At 42.5% G+C, this 17,321-nt stretch overlaps 1 protein-coding gene across 1 annotated transcript in view; it reads right to left on the bottom strand.

The window, feature by feature from the left end:
• Positions 1-17,321, bottom strand: part of Vps13 (vacuolar protein sorting 13C) — a 1,164,731-nt gene that overhangs the window by 419,408 nt on the left and 728,002 nt on the right. The window contains exon 50 of the mRNA XM_080277871.1: positions 8,401-8,580. Coding sequence (XP_080133997.1) covers positions 8,401-8,580 — 180 coding nt within the window. The remainder of the gene's footprint in view (positions 1-8,400; positions 8,581-17,321) is intronic.

Genomic DNA, 17,321 nt, shown 5'->3' with positions numbered 1-17,321 from the left:
TTTCTTTTTGCAGTTCGTAAAACCACCTGAACTGTCCTACAGTACATGTTTACAGTATACTGTATACCAAAATGTAGCTAATGATGTTTCCTAAAACTCTTCCTCAATAACAATTACCATAAAACATACAGTAATCCCTCCACTATCCGACGTAATAGAGACATAGGCATGTCCGGAAAGTGGTCCTGTCCGGATAATGGGCACCAGCCTCCTGGACTTGTACTTATGGACCCTAACTTAGAAAAACACCTATACAACTCCCTCTGGACATGCATAGCACCTATTTAAGACCAAAATCACACAAATAAGGGACATAAAAGACTGAAATAAATGCAAAACAACCATAAAATGAGGTTTTTGAGGTAGGTTCATACAATATTAAACATTCTGGGTACTTACAAGTCCCTGGCTCCTGGACTGGTAGTTATGGACCCTAACCTAGCCTAACTCAGAAAAACACCTCCCTACTGCACATGCATAGCACCTAAGACACAACATATTCACACCAATAAGGGACATAAAAGAGTGAAATGAGGTGTTTGAGGTAAGTATAGTATGGAAAATACAATACAGTACAGTATGAAACATTCTGCCTACTTACAGTAAGTCCATGGCCATCTCTATGAATAACTGCCTCCTCTCAGACTCTGACAGTAAGAAGGATTTCCTGAAGCATTTGCAGTACACTGTTCATGAAGTCTTGCACTGAACTTAGTCATTCGCACTCAGAAGTCCATTTTTTTCACACTGCACACTCTTGTCTTACTTATGCTCCATTGTGACTTAATAAGTGTTGCACTCTGCACTTTAAGTCTTTCTACTCATAAAACCAATTTCAAAACAAATCACAAGTTTATTTATGTTAAATTTAGTCCAAATATTTTGTCTTTTCACTCAAATTTCTACTTTCTTTACAATACTGTATGCACTGTTTTTCTTTCACTGCACAACACTAAATTCCCATGTGGTCTAGTGGAGAAGTTCCTGCCATTTAATCACTGTCAGAGTCTGAGAGTATCATTAGCAGGTGACCTAGGGGTGTGTCGCTGGGTCGTGGTGATGGCGTACCCACTGCAGACGACTCAGAAGATTGAAGCAATCTCACGTTGAGCGGTGACTCCACCGTGGCTGATGTGCTGGACTGTGGCTTGGACCATGAGGGCCTGTCTTGGGGAGGCAACGGAGTGGAGCCAGGGCTGGGCACAGTGGGGGTCACGGGCCTGAAAAAGCTGTCAATCGTTGATTGATGCAAGGAACGATGATTCTGACGATTTATGATCAGCTGCCTGAAAGCACGCACTTCCTCCACTAGTTCCAAGGGCCCAATCTCCCTGTCGCAGTCCGGGTGTTCCAGGTAGTCCAGAATGAAGTCTAGGTGTTCCTGGAGTGCACTCAGCTTGGGGATGGGTGGAGCTGTGTTATGCTGAGAGGAGTCCGCATCATCATCGTCGTCCTCGTCGGAATCTTCAAGCTGGGTACTGACACCTGCAACTGAAGATGTGATCTCGATATCGGACAGGATCTGATACCCAGGATCACCCTCGTCGTCATCCAACCACTCATGCACTTCGTCCACATCAACATCGTCGCCATGCGCATGTAGACGTGCTGCCTCCTCTAAGGCTCTGGTAGTGGTGAAAATGCTCTTGAAGCACGTACAGTAATCCAGTGTTGTGCTACACTTAATTCTTTGCACTGTGAGTTTCTTTGCACCATGAGTTATAATTGTTTAACAATGCACATTCTGTTCTTAATTGCGCCATGCCAGTTTCAACCGCCAATTTGCACTCCACACTTAATCCTTTGCATTCTAAATTCTAATTTCTTAATTCTGCAAAACACCGTAAATTCCCATGTGGTCTAGTGGCGAGGTATTGCAGTTTATTCACTGTTTATTCACAAAAACGAGCACGTCTGGCATCCACTGCAATGAACATCTACCCTCGGCAGTGGTTAGACGGTAACTGGGGACAGGGTTGCCAGATCTGAGCTCGGCCACATTATCAAACTCCTCAATTTTCATTACCAAATTTAACTTTTCATTACCATATTCTTAAAGGAAGCACTTATTCTTTACTAATTATATGTACAAACAGAAATGATCACTCTCCTTAAAATCAGCAGCATGTTTATTTTTGCACTATGTATGCAAGCAGATTAATCAAAGAGAACAGACAGTCCACCGTCTCCATTCTCTATATCTTCATACATTTGAAAAATCTGTTTGGTGATGGATCATGCTGATTCACTACCAAATGAACTTTTCAATACCAAATTAACCCACATTTGGTTATGAAAAATACCAAATGGCAACCTGACTGGGGAGGGGGAAGGAAGGAAGGAATGGGTGAATAGGCCGTGCATAAACAACAGCTGTTCAGCGCTGCACAGTGCTGCACACCAATTTCAAATAACAAGCGGGAAAAAATTAGGATTTTGGGCGGATTTTTCTTCGTTTCTTGGCCATTTTTCAGTTCCAAAGGTCCAAACCCACAAAATCCGGTAAATGGGGAGTCCGGAATGTGGGTGTCCGGATAGTACAGGGATTACTCAGTAATCCCTCTACTATCCGGACTCTCAACTACCTGGACATTTTTGGCCCGGGACTTCGTAACCCCTGAATTGCCAAAAAAACAATTTTTTTTTTTTTTAAATCCAAATTTCTCTCCCCTGTAATTTGAACCTGGAACGCAACACGGATCAGCTGCGTTTTGCCGCGTATTTCCGTCGACGTCCGGCAGGGTGACGCTGCTTCCTTCCCATTTCCCGCCCATCCTTCATCATGAGTGCATGCTCATCACCATGGCCGCCCATGTGCTTGCTTTTGTGGTGGTGCCTTACCTCCTGCAGGCTCTGCTGTTCCTCTCCTGCCTCTTCTTCGTGTGTGTGATGATGGCCCCGCCACCCGGGAAGAGGAAATGAGTGGTTCTGACTCTGGAGAAGAACAGGGAGATACTAGACAAGGTGGATGTGGGATGGTCGATGTCACGCATCCTCCGTGAATTCAACCTGGCCTGCTCTACATTGTTTGATATCAAGAGATCCCGGGCAAGCTTACCCAGTACAAGGCTGACTTCGCATCGAAGACCAAATGCAACGAGGAGAGGAAGGTTATATTCACTCCCTGGTTTCCAGAAATTGATCGCTCCACGCTGATTTGGTATCATCAACAATGTGCTGCTGGTGTGCTGGTGCGTGGTATGGAGCTGACGGCTGCTGCTGAGAAGTTTGCAAGGTTACACGACACCCTAGATTTCAAAGCATCCCAGGGTTGGCTCTTCGCTTTCAAGTTACGGCATGGACTTACCAACAGTAAGGCCCATGGCGAAGCTCTGGATGCCAACGAGGAGGGAGCAGAGGAGTTTCGGCAGAAGGTGAAGGGCTTGATCGACAGGGAGGGCCTCACTCTCAGTCAAGTCTACAATGCTGACGAAACTGGTCTATTATATTACTTGATGCCAACGAATACTCTAGCTGAGGAGACAGAGAAACGTGAACCTGGCTGCAAGCTTTCCAAGCAACGGATATCTGCTTTGTGTTGTTCCCATGCTAATGGCATGCACCAACTCACGCACGTTATTGCTGGCCATGCAAAGCAGCCCCGGTGTCTTCGTGGGGTGATGGATGTCCTTCCTGTCGTTTGGTACCATTCTCTGAAGGCTTGGTTCACAGACAAGATCTTCAAAGACTGATTTCACTGCCACTTCCTAAAGGAGGTCATCCATTACCAGACAAACAAACTGGGAATCCTGCACAACTAGGTACAGGCTCTCCTTCTTCTGGACAATGCACCTGTGCATTCGTCCAACATGGATTTGGTGGCTGAGAATGGCCTCATTAGGTGCATGTTTCTGCCACCTAATACGACTGCTCTCATCCAACCAATGGACCAAGGAGTGACTGTGGCAACAAAGAGGCTGTACCGTTGGAAGTTCCTGGACGAAGTGGTGGTTGTTCTCGAGGACGAGGATGAGCGCAGGGAGGGACAGGACATGCGAGGCCAGCGGACTTTGGAAAACCTTTGCTGCTACAACATCAAGTCTGCCATCTACAACTGGGCCAGTGCATAGAGGGAAGTCTCTGTCAAGACTGGAAAATGGCTGGTCTCGTCTGCCTCTCGGAGCCAATGTGGTACACGAGTTTCTAGGTTTTGACGTGGATGACTTCCATGCACGTCTTCGTGCAGCTGGCGACGATGTTGATGTGGATGAAGTGCGTGAGTGGTTGGATGACGACAAGGGCAATCCTGGGTATCAGATCATGTCTGATATCAAGATTGCATCTTTGGTTGCCAGTACAAGTACCCAGCTTGAAGATTCCGAAGAGGACAGCGACCATGATGCAGACTCCTCTCAGCATGCCACTACTCCAGCCATCCCCAAGCTGAGCGCACTCTGGGAGCACGTTGAGTTTGTTCTCGACTACCTGGAACACCCGGACTGCAACAGAGAGATGGGATCCTTGGGACTTGTGAAGGAAGTGCGTGCTTTCAAGCAGCGTATCATCTATCTATCTATCTATCTATCTATTGCCAGACGGCATAATCCCTTAAGGGGTGGCCATTTGACTTTGTTATTTGTTTTACGGGGAGGGGCACTAACCCTCCACCAACCCATTTGTTGACATGTAGCGAGTACGTATGGTTTGGTTATAGGGTTACCACCCAGCGTTGTAAATGGTATCTTGGCTTACAGGAAACCATTTCACTTGTCACTCAATGTAAAGCCACCTGTAAAGGAAAGAAAAGCAATAAGAAGTGACAGGAAAGATGGAAGAAATAGGAAGAGAGGAAGGCAGGCCCAGAAAAAGAATGATAAAGGCTAAGGAAGAAGTAGGCAGCACTACATCAAGTGAGTGAATGATGGTCGCCAACACTACCACCAATCACCAGAATCGTCATTCCTTGCGTCAATCAACCACTGACAGTTTTTTCAGGCCCGTTACCCCTCCCATGCCCAGCCCTGGCTCCACACCGCTGCCTCCCCAAGACAGGCCTTCCACCTCCGGGCCACAGCCCAGCACATCAACCATGGCAGAGTCGCCACTGGATGTGAGTTTATGCCTCTCTTCAGAGTCGTCTGCAGTGGGTAGTACATCATCACGTCCCAGCGACGCGCCCCTAGGCCACCTGCATCACCTACTCTCAGACTCTGACAGTGAAGAAACAGCTAAAACTTGCCAATAGACCACACAGGAATTTACAGTGTTGTGCAGTGTAAAGAACAATGCGCTGTGTTAAGAAATTAGAATTCAGAGTGCAAAAACTTAATTGCAGAGTGCAACACTGATTACATGAAAGTACAATAGAGCACAAGTGAGAAAAGAATGCGCAGTGTTAAGAAAAATGACTAAGTGCAGTGCAAGACTTGATTACTGTAGGTGATTCAGGTGCACCTTTTTACCGTCAAAGGAGGCAGGTTATTCATCGAGATGGCCATGGACTTGTTGTAAGTACCTAGAATAATGTAAAGTAATGTACTGTATATTCCATAATCACCTCTAAAACCTCATTCTCTGGTTCCTTTGCTTTTATTTCACTCTTTTATGTCCCTTATTTGTGTGAACAAGGCCTTAAATAGGCACTATGCATGTCCAGTAGGGAGTTATGTAGGTGTTTTTCTGAGTTAGGCTGGGTTAGGGTCCATAAGTACCAATCCAGGAAGCAGCTGCCCAGTATCCTGACAGGCCCACTTTCCAGACATGTCTTTGGCTCTATTACTGGGAAGATTACTGTACAACTATTCAAGATTATGTGCAAAATCAGGCAGATAGAGGCATAAATGAAGGCAGGGGAAAAGTAATTTAGCCATGCGAAACACCACTCCCACACTGCAGCGCGATCGTAAGATAATTTCCTTTTGCGGCATATAAAACCAACCCGAATTGTCCTACAGTAAATATTTATGAACCAAAATGTAGCTAATGAAATTTCCTAAAACTCTTTCTCAGTAACAATTACCTTAAAACATATATTTCTGTGAGAAAACATGAAGGAAAGAAAAAACATCGTAAATTATCGCATAATTTATGTTCACCAAACGTTTTTATCAACACCATAAGCAAGTACAACTATTCGAGAATACAAGGAATAAAAAATCACAGAGATAGAAGCAAAACTAAGGGTGTGATGATAAAATGTTTAAGAAGTACTGCGAGCGCGGAAATGGGGGGGGGGGGGGTCTCCCAGCACTCGGCCAAGGCCGACCCGGCCCACATCCTGGGTACTTGCCCGCAGTTGGATGCAACCTGTGTCACCCAGTAATGAGAGAGTTAAAATGAAGCAGGGAAAAATCTGTTGGGGCACTGTGATTAGTACCTGTTTACACACAGTGTGTGTGTATGTGTGTCTGACCCTAGGTGCAAGCTTAAGTCCATCCTGAGGCTAAAACTAAACTAAAAATTTATACCACACTCAATCGAACACCTTTGGGATGTCTAGTGCAATGGCAAAGCTTTTCCCAAAGTCCCGAAGGGAGGGTGACCAGGAGTCTGAATGGAAGGTGAGAAGATCGCCAGTGGAGCATCCCTGGCAAAACTCATATTGATGATTGGAAAGAAGTTTATGATAGGAGAGGTGCTTTAAAATTATTCTGTTATGAATAGATTTAAAAACTTTTGAGGTAAAGGTTTAAAAACAATTAGGGAATAATTAGAGGGCTAGGAATGGTCACCCATCTTTAGGACAGGCTGAGTGAGAGCAAACTTCAAGCAAGAAGGGAAGGTACAAGTTGACAGACAATGCTCAAAATGTTTACCTAGGCAGGGTGTAAGCACAGAAGCACAGTTCTTGCAGACAAGAGAAGACATCCCATTAGGCCAATATGCTCTATTAGTACTGAGGCCAGTGATGGCAAACACATCAACTGAAGAAATCTCAGCCATGAGGAAGTCAGAGCAGGGAAGTGATGGAGGAATAGCACCAGAACTGTCTAATGTGGAATTGGAGGAGAAAGTTTAGAACAAAGAGTTCTGTTTTATCAGTAGAAGAAACAGCTACAGAGCCATAAGAGTGGAAAAGAGGAGGGAAGGATGATGAAGTAAAGTTGTCAGAAAGGTTTCTGGCAAAGTGCCGGGACTGGGAAGAATTTGAGTCAGAGTTCAAAGCATTTAAAACAAATGAAATTATTAATAACAGAGTGAAGGACAGACTTAGCACAATTCCGGGCAGAGATATACAAGAGATGTAATTCCGGGGGAGGCTGACTCTGGTATGTTTTGAAGGTCCACTCCCTACTGTGGACAGCATTAGGACAAGTATGATTAAATCGTTTTTTTTTTTTTTTTTAATTAGTCACAGGATAAGAGAAAGGAATGTATGCTTCCATGCATAAGAAAACAGCTCCATAATGAATGAGGTACACTCAGATGGCCCTTGGCCATGGAAGCAATAATCATTCCAAGGAAAATCAAAGAAGTGCTGCCTGAGGGCCTCCAAATCAGCATCTCCAAAGTGCCACAGCCACTGCTTCTTGGGAGGGTCCACAGGCCTTACTGGAGCAATAGGACAGGCCAAGGTGATAAGGTTGTGATCAGAGGAGTACAATAGAAAGAAAAGACTTAACAGCATAAACAGAAGGATTAGCTGTAAGGAAATGGTCAAGTATGTTGGAATGCTCTCCAAGGTAGTCAGAGATATAGATAGGGGCTGTACATGCTGCTCTACGTCAATACGAATGCAAACTTGTTTACCAGGTGGATCAGTGAATGGAGAGGGGAGCCAAAGGTGGTGGTGAACATTGAAATCACCTAGAATGGAGATCTGAGAGAAATATGGGGGTCTATGCAAACTAAAAAAATCGGACACAGTGCTATGAAAAATCTAAGAAAATACAATACAAGATGTATACAATACAAACATAATCATCAACAACACTGTTCATGATGCTTACATGGGTTTCAGTAAGTTAAAGTTAAATACAGTACTGATTTCCTCAAGCATGATTAAGAAATGAAGGAGATCCAACATCCAGTTCTCAATTCCTGATTCACAGGAGTTATAATGTTACTTACATCAAAAGGGGTGGATAGTGACATGACTATACTCTTTTTACTCAAACCTGGCCTACAATTGTCACCTCTCCACCTTGAATGCTGAACTGAAACAGAAGACTGAACAGCAGAATATGATGTCAGTCAAGATGTGCTATGTAAAGGATGTAGGGCCATACTGTTGAGTTTTTTTTACCAAATAAGCTACATGAAATAAGATGCACATGGATGAAAATCTGGGCCAAGTTTGAGTAAACAAGGTATAGTATTATGCTAAACTGAAAAAACAAAAATATGATGGGTCCCCTGTTCTGTACTATAGCATGTTTTAGTCACAGTGTCCAGCACATACAGAATACTTTGGCAGTATTATCTTTCCTATCTCAGTTACATATATCATGAGACACAAACCTGGAAGCCTGACTGTTGCACTGCCACACTGATATGAAGGCCAGTATGGTTGACAACACGATAAGGAGCATTAGGCCCCTTGGCAGCTGCGTCGTGCCTCTTGTATGCCTCTGAGAATGCCTTTGAAAGTGTGGATGCAACATCAACAAATGTTCTTGTCACTGTCACCTCAAGTGCATCCTGACCAGAAAGGACAATATATGTAATTAAATATCAGGTGATTATATATTTATAAAACATGTATATAATAAAGGCACACCCAGGTATATATTTTTCTGCAACTATTGCTAATTTTTAACACCCTACTGTAGTATACAATATAGTCTTCTCCCATTTTGACAATCACTCGGGTGGAGAAAATTGCATCTGGCACAAAACCCACAGAGTATAGTATTGCTTTCTGATAGACGTGCATGCTATGCATCAGCTGCCAGTCAAGGATGATATGTTTACCCAACAAGCCCATCACCAGCACAACCTTCTTCTCCATGTTTCTTCTTGGGTCAATAATGCAAGTTCAGTGATATGCCATCACCATTCCCTGCTCCCACTGCACTCTATTTGCAATGCGGAGTGACCATCCCTGTTATACTTTTAGGTAGGTATAGTGATTATGAGTAATGACATCAACAAAACAAACTGTCAAGATGATGATTCCTTAGGTATTTGTCAATGTCTGTATTTGGCCTAATATGATACCTCTGCCAGAACTGTGCAAGGTAATCAGATGATCACGATTAATGCAAATGATAACCATTGTTTTGAGAGCTTCCAAACTGAAAAGCAAATTTGTGAAATATCTGTACTGTACTGAATATGCAAAATACTGGTCATGCCACACACCTTATGGTTGGGAAGCTGGCCTAGGTCATCTTGGTATCTTGACTATGCCATAATTTTGGTGAATAAACATCATCAATTATATACAGTATGTGAGTGTAAGACTTTTTTTATAATTTCAGAAGTACAGTATATAAAATAAGAGAAGTATAATTAGATAAGAAATGGCCATAACATTTATGTCAGCTTCAGTAACCTGGGGTGGTGACTGTGTAACATACAGTAATTACATCTGTGAAATATGATTAATATGATATTTAATAGCTTTTAATTTCCAAGTGAAAGACTGCATGAAAAATGGGCAGAGTTGATTATACAGTATTTTCAGAGCTTGTAAGTATTTTTTCTAGTGAGCAAATGTATCTGGAAAGACACACACAGGGGGAACTCCCAGCATAAGGAAATATAAACTTAGCCAAAGGTCCTTGTCTCTGGAGATGAGGCTAGTGATCACCAAGTGGCTAAAGGCCATTGAGAGGGTCAATTCCATTGCCTGTGCACTGCAGCTGACCCAGTTGATTGTCTGTACAATAATAAAAGCATCTTCTGAGATTGAGGATACAACTAAGAATGTCCTGCTCTCAAGTCACACGAACTGTGAAAAAAGTTAACCCCTCATGTGGGGGTGTCTTGTAAGACTGTCATACCTCTTATGAGCAAAATTTACAACAATGCACCAGATAGGTTCTAGAAGGATCAGCATGACACAAAATTTATTGGATATTAGGGTAACTGCTAGCTCTCATTCCCACACCCTATCTTGAGCCCAGTTGCTAAGTTGCGCCAGCAACAATGGCCCAAAAGTTCACTCTTCTTAAAGCATATTCCACAACATTATCAGCCCAGGAAAGGCAGTTGTGGGTCAAAATTGTGTAGAATAACATAATCAAATGCAAGGTCAATAGGAGGTAATGGAGCAGTAGTAGGGTGGCAAGTAATGGGTGTAAAGGTAATGCCCTACACTCATATTGCAGCATCCAGAACGAGCCGGCAACCTACCTGGTGAGCGGGAAGACTGGCAAAAGCCTGTTTACACCCTGTCTTGTCCAACCCAATATGCATCACACACACACACACACACACACACACACACACACTCTCTCTCTCTCTCTCTCTCTCAAAGCATAGTTTTCATGTTCCTGCCAGAAATGCAATTTCTGACAATTATTTCTCCAAAACTACGCCAATTTCAATTTTAAAAAAAATTTGTGGATAGCTACATGAAGCAATGTCCTAGCCACTGACATACATTTCATGGAAATCTGTAAGAGTGACCAAAACTGCCATTTTCCTGCAACATGGGGAATGTCTGCACGATCCCTCGCTGCAGCCCACGGGTTAAGGAGAATATAGAGGGATTATTGACAGTGCTAACACAAGACATATTGTCACCGAAGGTTCAGGAACTACCGATCTAAAATTTACAGCTAGCTAAGACTAATTCAAGCATTTTGAACTCAAGTCCAGCTGCAGCAATCATAAATCCACTGAAAAAACAGTGAGCACTGAAGAAGAAAGTGCTTGAGAGTTTCCGTAAGTCCTGTGGATGATACAGGCAGAGAAAGTATAGTTTCCAAACAAATCATAAACTTTGACAAGACAAGGCTTTTTAGGAAGAAACCATCAAGTCCATAATCTCCTAGGAGGAGAAAGCAGCACCAGACTATCAAGGCAGTCAAGGATGACCTTATTCAGGTTTTCGGTGGGAACAACGATGGTGACAAAGTTGAAACCAATGCTCATTTACCATACAGAAAACCCTCAGCACTGCATCGTTTCATCAATGAACAATTGGACTTGATCTGGTGCTCCAACCAAAAAGCATGGCCAATGATACTGCTGTGGAAGAACTACACTGCCATCTATCTTTCCTCTAGGCTGAAGGAACAGACCTATGCCCGGGAGCAGAACTTACAAACAGGCAACCCCCAGTAACTGAATGACTGTTAGAGTGCTGCCTCATTATAAGACAGGGTTGCATCAAGTGAAGACCTATTGCATAATGACGTGTTTATAAATACTTTCAATTTATGGAAGCACACGCTGAGGGTGTTAGTAAATATGTTCCAATATGGAGCTAAATTTGAGAAAGAAAAGGAATAGTTTAATGGCAGATGCAGAGTAATAATGGAAAAGAGGAACAAAGCTTGGAATATGGCAAGGAAACTAAGAGTAAGTCAGCATGGAAGAGATATAAAAATTTCAGAAATGATAATGTGAGGATTAGAAAAGAAGCAGCAGCTGAATACGAAAAGAAAATAGTGGATAACTGTGGAAGTGGTCCAAAATTGTTTTACTGGTACATAAACAGTAAAATAAAAATTAATGACAGAATTCTAAGATTAAATGATGGTATGGTGCAACCTTGAAAAGTCAAATGTCAAAAGTTAGAATACCATAACTTATAAAATTAGGAAAGAAAAGGGAACTGTACTTTGTTTTTGTTGATTTGGAGAAGGCCTTTGACAGGCTCCCTAGAGAGATGGTGAAGTGGGCAATGAGAAAGCTTTGGATGGAGGAGTGGCTGGTTAGGGTGGTTATGGCCATGTATGTGGGTGTTTGCACCCAGGTAGGAGTGAATGGAGATTTGAGTGATGAGTTTCCCATGCATGTTGGTGTGCATCAGGGGTCAGTTTTGAGTCCCTTGTTGTTCATCATGGAAGTGACTTCAGAAATGGACTCTCATGGGAGATGTTGTATAATGATGATTTGGTGTTGGTTGAAGAGTGAAAAAGAGGCTGAGGAAAGATTTGGAAAGTGGAGAGATAGTATGGGGCACAAGGGCTTAAGAGTAAATGCAGATTAAAAAAAAAAAAGTGATGATGCCTAGAACTGGTGGCAGAACTGCCAAAGAAGAAGGAGAGTGGCCATGTGCAATTTGCCACATAAGCGTGGGAAGTAATTCCACCTTGTGCAGTGTTTGTGATAAGTGGTTGCATAAAAGATGTAGTGGTATTTGAGGCAGACTGCGAGATGATGCTCATTTTATGTGTGCAGCGTGCACTGACAGATCTGGGGGGGGGGGTATTGGGGTCATGGCTCACCCCCAGGAGGTATGTTAGCACCCCTCTGTGATTCCTTCCAGTTGTTTGCTGGGCCTCTTGTTCCTTTCAACTCCTAGGGTCATAGACAAGAAGAACAGTCAGGCACCTAACCCTCACTCACACATGTAGATGCTACACACAAAAAGTATCTTTTAATATATGTGTTTGTGTGTATGTGGAGAAATACACTGAGGTGGTTTGGACATGTGGAGAGAATGGAGAATGAAAGACTGACTAAGAGGGTGTATGTAGGTGAGGTGGAGGGAGGGAGAGGGAGGGGTAGACCGAGGATGAGGTGGAGGGATGGAGTTGAGAGGTATATGAGGGAGGGGGGGGTGAGTTGGGGGGAGGGGAGTCAAATGGTGGGTGACAGAGTGACTTGGAGGCGTTTTGTCTGCGGCCACCCTTTGTGGGATTAGGGCGTCGGGCTATAGATAGATAGATAGTGTATGTGGAAATGGGAACATTAGTGAATGTTTTCCTATGGAAAATGTTCACTGTATATCTAGCCTAACCTTCTAGAAGTTACTCATGAGAATTAGATATATACGTACTAAGTAGTGAAAACATCAGTAAGCTGGCTACTAGGGGGCGACCCTTTCTTGTTTGGCCCTCCCCCCAGAAGAGCCGTCTATGGTGCCCCTTTTTTGCCTGCCCCCCCCCCCCCCAGAATAGCCATCTAGATCCACCTATGGCAGCACATCGGGGAGAGCTGGTGGGGGTTGTCAGGCATGAAAGGATTGAACTTGCTGGTGAGTCTCTTGAGTGTGTGAAAGAGTTTTGTTATTTAGGAGACATGTTATTTGCTGGAGGTGGGGCTGGAGCTAGCTCTGTGGCTAGGGTGAGAAGTGGTTGGAAGAAGTTCAGGGAGCTGTTGCCTCTCCTGACAATGAGAGGACTCTCCCTACGTGCTAAAGGATCTTTGTATGCAGCATGTGTTAGGAGTCTAATACTGTGAGACCTGGGCCGTAAAGGAAGAGGATATTCACAGGTTCAAACGTACAGAAATAACAATGATTAGGAGGATGTGCAGTGCTTCCCTGCATGCAAGGCCTAGGGGGGCTGGGTTTACAATGGAAGAGTTGAAAGGTATGATGGGACTGGAATGTATTGGTGTTATGATGAGGAGAGGTAGACTGAGGTGGTTCGGGCATGTGGAGAGGATGGGGGATGATAACTGGGTGCAGAATGTGAGAAGCGTTAATACTGGGAGTGGGGTTGCGTAGAGCAGACTGAAAAAGATGTGGGACAAGGTCATTAAATGTGACCTCAGAGTTAAGGGACTGACAGGGAGGCTGCCATAGATCGAGCAGCATGGAGGGCCACCATTAGGTGACCAAGGACAATGCATGCAAGCATGTTAGAGCCTTAACCCTTTAACTGCGGGTGTCATTCCAGAATGACTTTGCAAAAACTGGACCAAACCGCGGGTGTCATTCTCGAATGTTTGTGAATATTTTGAATACCCCGCGTTTTTTCCGTGCACCAATTGTTTCAAGGGAGAGTAGCTATTAAGTTCTTTCACTCCAGCCGACCTCCACCTCCCTCCTCCCACCCCCCGGGCCCCCACCTCCCACCCCCTGGGCCCCCCACCCCACCCCTGACCAACACGCATCAGTATCTGTCCAGCTGTGTGAGTGACAACATCGCTGATGTGGCAGTGAAGTGAGGACAATTACAGTGCCTTTTACCTACCTCAGTGAACACAGAGTGGGTGTTTATCGTATGTGCAGTGTTCATATATGTTTATAGTATTATTATCAGAATGAGGTTGGCATTTGGTAATGGTGTGTGAGCGAAAAATAGTGATTACAACACCGCTGATGTGGCAGTGAAGTGCAGGCAATTACAGTGCCTTTTACCTGCCTCAGTGAACACAGAGTGGGTGTTTATCGTATGTGCAGTGTTCATATATGTTTATAGTATTATTACAGAATGAGGTTGGCATTTGGTAATGGTGTGTGAGCGAAAAATAGTGATTACAACACCGCTGACGTGGCAGTGAAGTGCGGGCAATTACAGTGCCTTTTACCTGCCTCAATGAACACAGAGTGGGTGTTTATCGTATGTGCAGTGTTCATATATGTTTATAGTATTATTATCAGAATGAGGATGGCATTTGGTAATAGTGTGTGAGCGAAGGTAATGGTGTGTGAGCGAAAAATAGTGATTTTAGATCACTCACTTCTAACGGCACTGCCCATCCAGTGATAGTCAACGAAATCTTGAAACCTTCAATGCAAAGCCGAAGGTTAGTACTTTCTAATGGTACCTTATTTTTCGCTCTAGATTTATTCTGTGCAGAGTTATAAAGGTTTAAAGTTTGTTTACATTTTGGCTGGAACCCCTGCGGGAGAGGCCAGTCGGGGCAAAACAATGTCCGCGGTTATATAAAAAAAAAAAAAAAAAAAAAAAAAAAACTCAATGACTGCAGACTCTAGCAACTAAAACTGACAGCTACACTTATCTGGTATTGGTGACCTTACTATAAAGTGTCTAGTCACCCATAATAAAAGTTTCCTTTCTGCCTAATTCTTAAGAAGCTCTTCATTCTTTGATTCAGTTATACATATTCAGATTTCACCATAATTTTGGCTTCATAAAAGGTGACCTAACTCTACAGATTACTGCAGTGCTGTGCAAAATGTATGGAACATAACAATCCAGCCACTAGTACATAGCATGTGCACGTATTGTGAGACGATGGTGGTGATGCGAACACAACCAGGTAGGACATGAAAATGTGAAAGTTTTGCAAATGTTCTTAAAGATAGCGATGGTGCTCGAAATACGACAGCATATGAGATTACAAAGCAGTGAATTTTGATTTTTTAGCTCTTTGTCAGGTGAAATTAAATATCTCTTAACCACACAGCACAACCACTTGTCTGATTTCATAAACTACAGCACATGACATTAAAAAGCAGTGTGTTTTTATTCTTTAGCTCTTTGTCAGGTGAAGTTTCGGTAAATATCCCTTAACCACACAACACAAACACTTGTCTGATGTCATAAACTAATGAATTTTAATCTTTTAACATACGCATGACTATTGGTAAGCAGCAGTGTCTTAACATACTTCTCTTCTATGATTTGCATCACTGTTAAACCACTGTGCAATCTGTATTTGAGTAAATTACCATGTAACCACAATAAATACTGTATAAATCTCCGACATCTTTTTTCACTTGCCTCATGCACATACACATGTACACACATATACTGCATCATTATTTGCAGTTCCAATATTTCTCCATTATTACAATAATGCAGACTTGTATAAGTGTGCATTACCACAAAATACATTACATCATAAATAATATAAACTAAGCATTCTGTGAGAGAGCAATGCACAATATGCTCATCAGTCAGGTTGTAATGTAAATAAATAAACATCACAGCTGACCACCCACCATGCAATGCAAGGTGATGATGAAAAATGTGTATATTTATGTTGCTTTGTTGTACATAAATAAATGAAAGCAAAATTATTCTTATTACAACTCACTAACTGATTTTAAATATGAATACAACTGCAAAGCATTTTAGAACAACTGGGCAACATAAGATGACGTAAAGGAAACATGCAGGAAAAATACTTCATGGTTAGTAGTGAGTACTATATTGATAATTATCACTGAGTTAAGAGAGATAAAAGACGAATGGTACTGTTATAAAAACACCAGAAAACAGGATGCCAGAAGCAAGCTAGTTAGCCCATACTACAATGCTTGTGCCAAAAACACATCTGAACTACAAGAATTCAGACAATGATAGCCTGATAAATGCCTTATCAAAGGTTTAAAATTTTTCAAAAGTCTGAATAGTTTGTGGATACAAGCACTTCAAATTTTAGAGGTTGAACTGCATTAAAGAATATGAAGGACTAGAAGACGATATATGAGATTATGAACGAGGAAATCCAAACAGTATTTGTAAAGGAGGAGGATTTTCAGAGATCGGAAATAAATCATCAGACCACTGTAAATAAAACAGATGAGGTTAAATTTGAACTTGATGGAATGTGCTGAATAGTTGGTTAAACCAATACAATGCAAGAGAATATAAAAAGTTCTCTAATGGAGGGACATATGCCAAGGGATTGGAAAGGGGCAAATATAGTACCAATGTATAAGAGTGGCGGCAGGGAAGACTCATCAAACTATTGACCAGTTTGTAAACTGTGTGAAAAAATCATAGAGACAGGTTGCTCATTTAGAGAAAAAAATGATAATAACATCTAAGCAATCTGGTTTCAGATGTAACTGATGTGTCACAAACCTGCTGAGTTTTTTTGACAGTTACTAATATGTTACAGGAAAGAGATAGGTAGGTGGATTGTATTTATTTGGATTTCAGGAAAGCATATGATAAACCACCACATGAGAGGTTGATATGGAAATTAAAAAAAATAATGGTGATATAGATGGTGTTTTATTGGAATGAATGAGGAGTTACCTCACTGGCAGCAGACAAGAACTATGATTAAAGACAAGTTTTCAACAATTATGGAAGTGATACGTAGTCCCTCTAGAGTAGTTTTAACCCCCATTATGTTCCTAATATATGTATATAATCATTCATTCATCATCTAATCTTGTTTTGCCCAACGAGAAGAGTAGGAGCCTGGGGCTAGGCAAATTGGTCCTGACATTTAAGATGACAGTGACCAGCCTCGCTCATCCCTGAGTGGCATCATGCGAGTGTTGAAACCCAAACATCCCTTGGATATAAATATGCACAAGTTCAATCTGATTAGAGCACCTTAATTACCCACTAAACCACCAGGCACCATAATTTGGTTACATGGTTACTACCCAGCATAGTAGTAAATTGTTCTTCGTGTACAGGAAACCATTTGGCTTGTCATTCAACATAGAGTCACCCGTAGAAAGAAGGAAGAGGAAAGGATGAAGGGAAAAAATACAGAAGAGGACGGAAGGAAAGAAAGAAGAAACAGAAAAAAGGGCAGGCACCCGAGGGCAGCACTACATCGAGTGATGGATGGTGAGCGCCCCCAGCTACCAATAATGAAAA

This window comes from Coenobita brevimanus, chromosome 71, assembly GCF_032717465.1.
Source record: "Coenobita brevimanus isolate Jiangsu-jjx chromosome 71, ASM3271746v2, whole genome shotgun sequence".
In the NCBI taxonomy this organism is placed as follows: Eukaryota; Metazoa; Arthropoda; class Malacostraca; order Decapoda; family Coenobitidae; genus Coenobita; species Coenobita brevimanus.
This window is presented reverse-complemented; position numbering and strand designations above follow the sequence as displayed.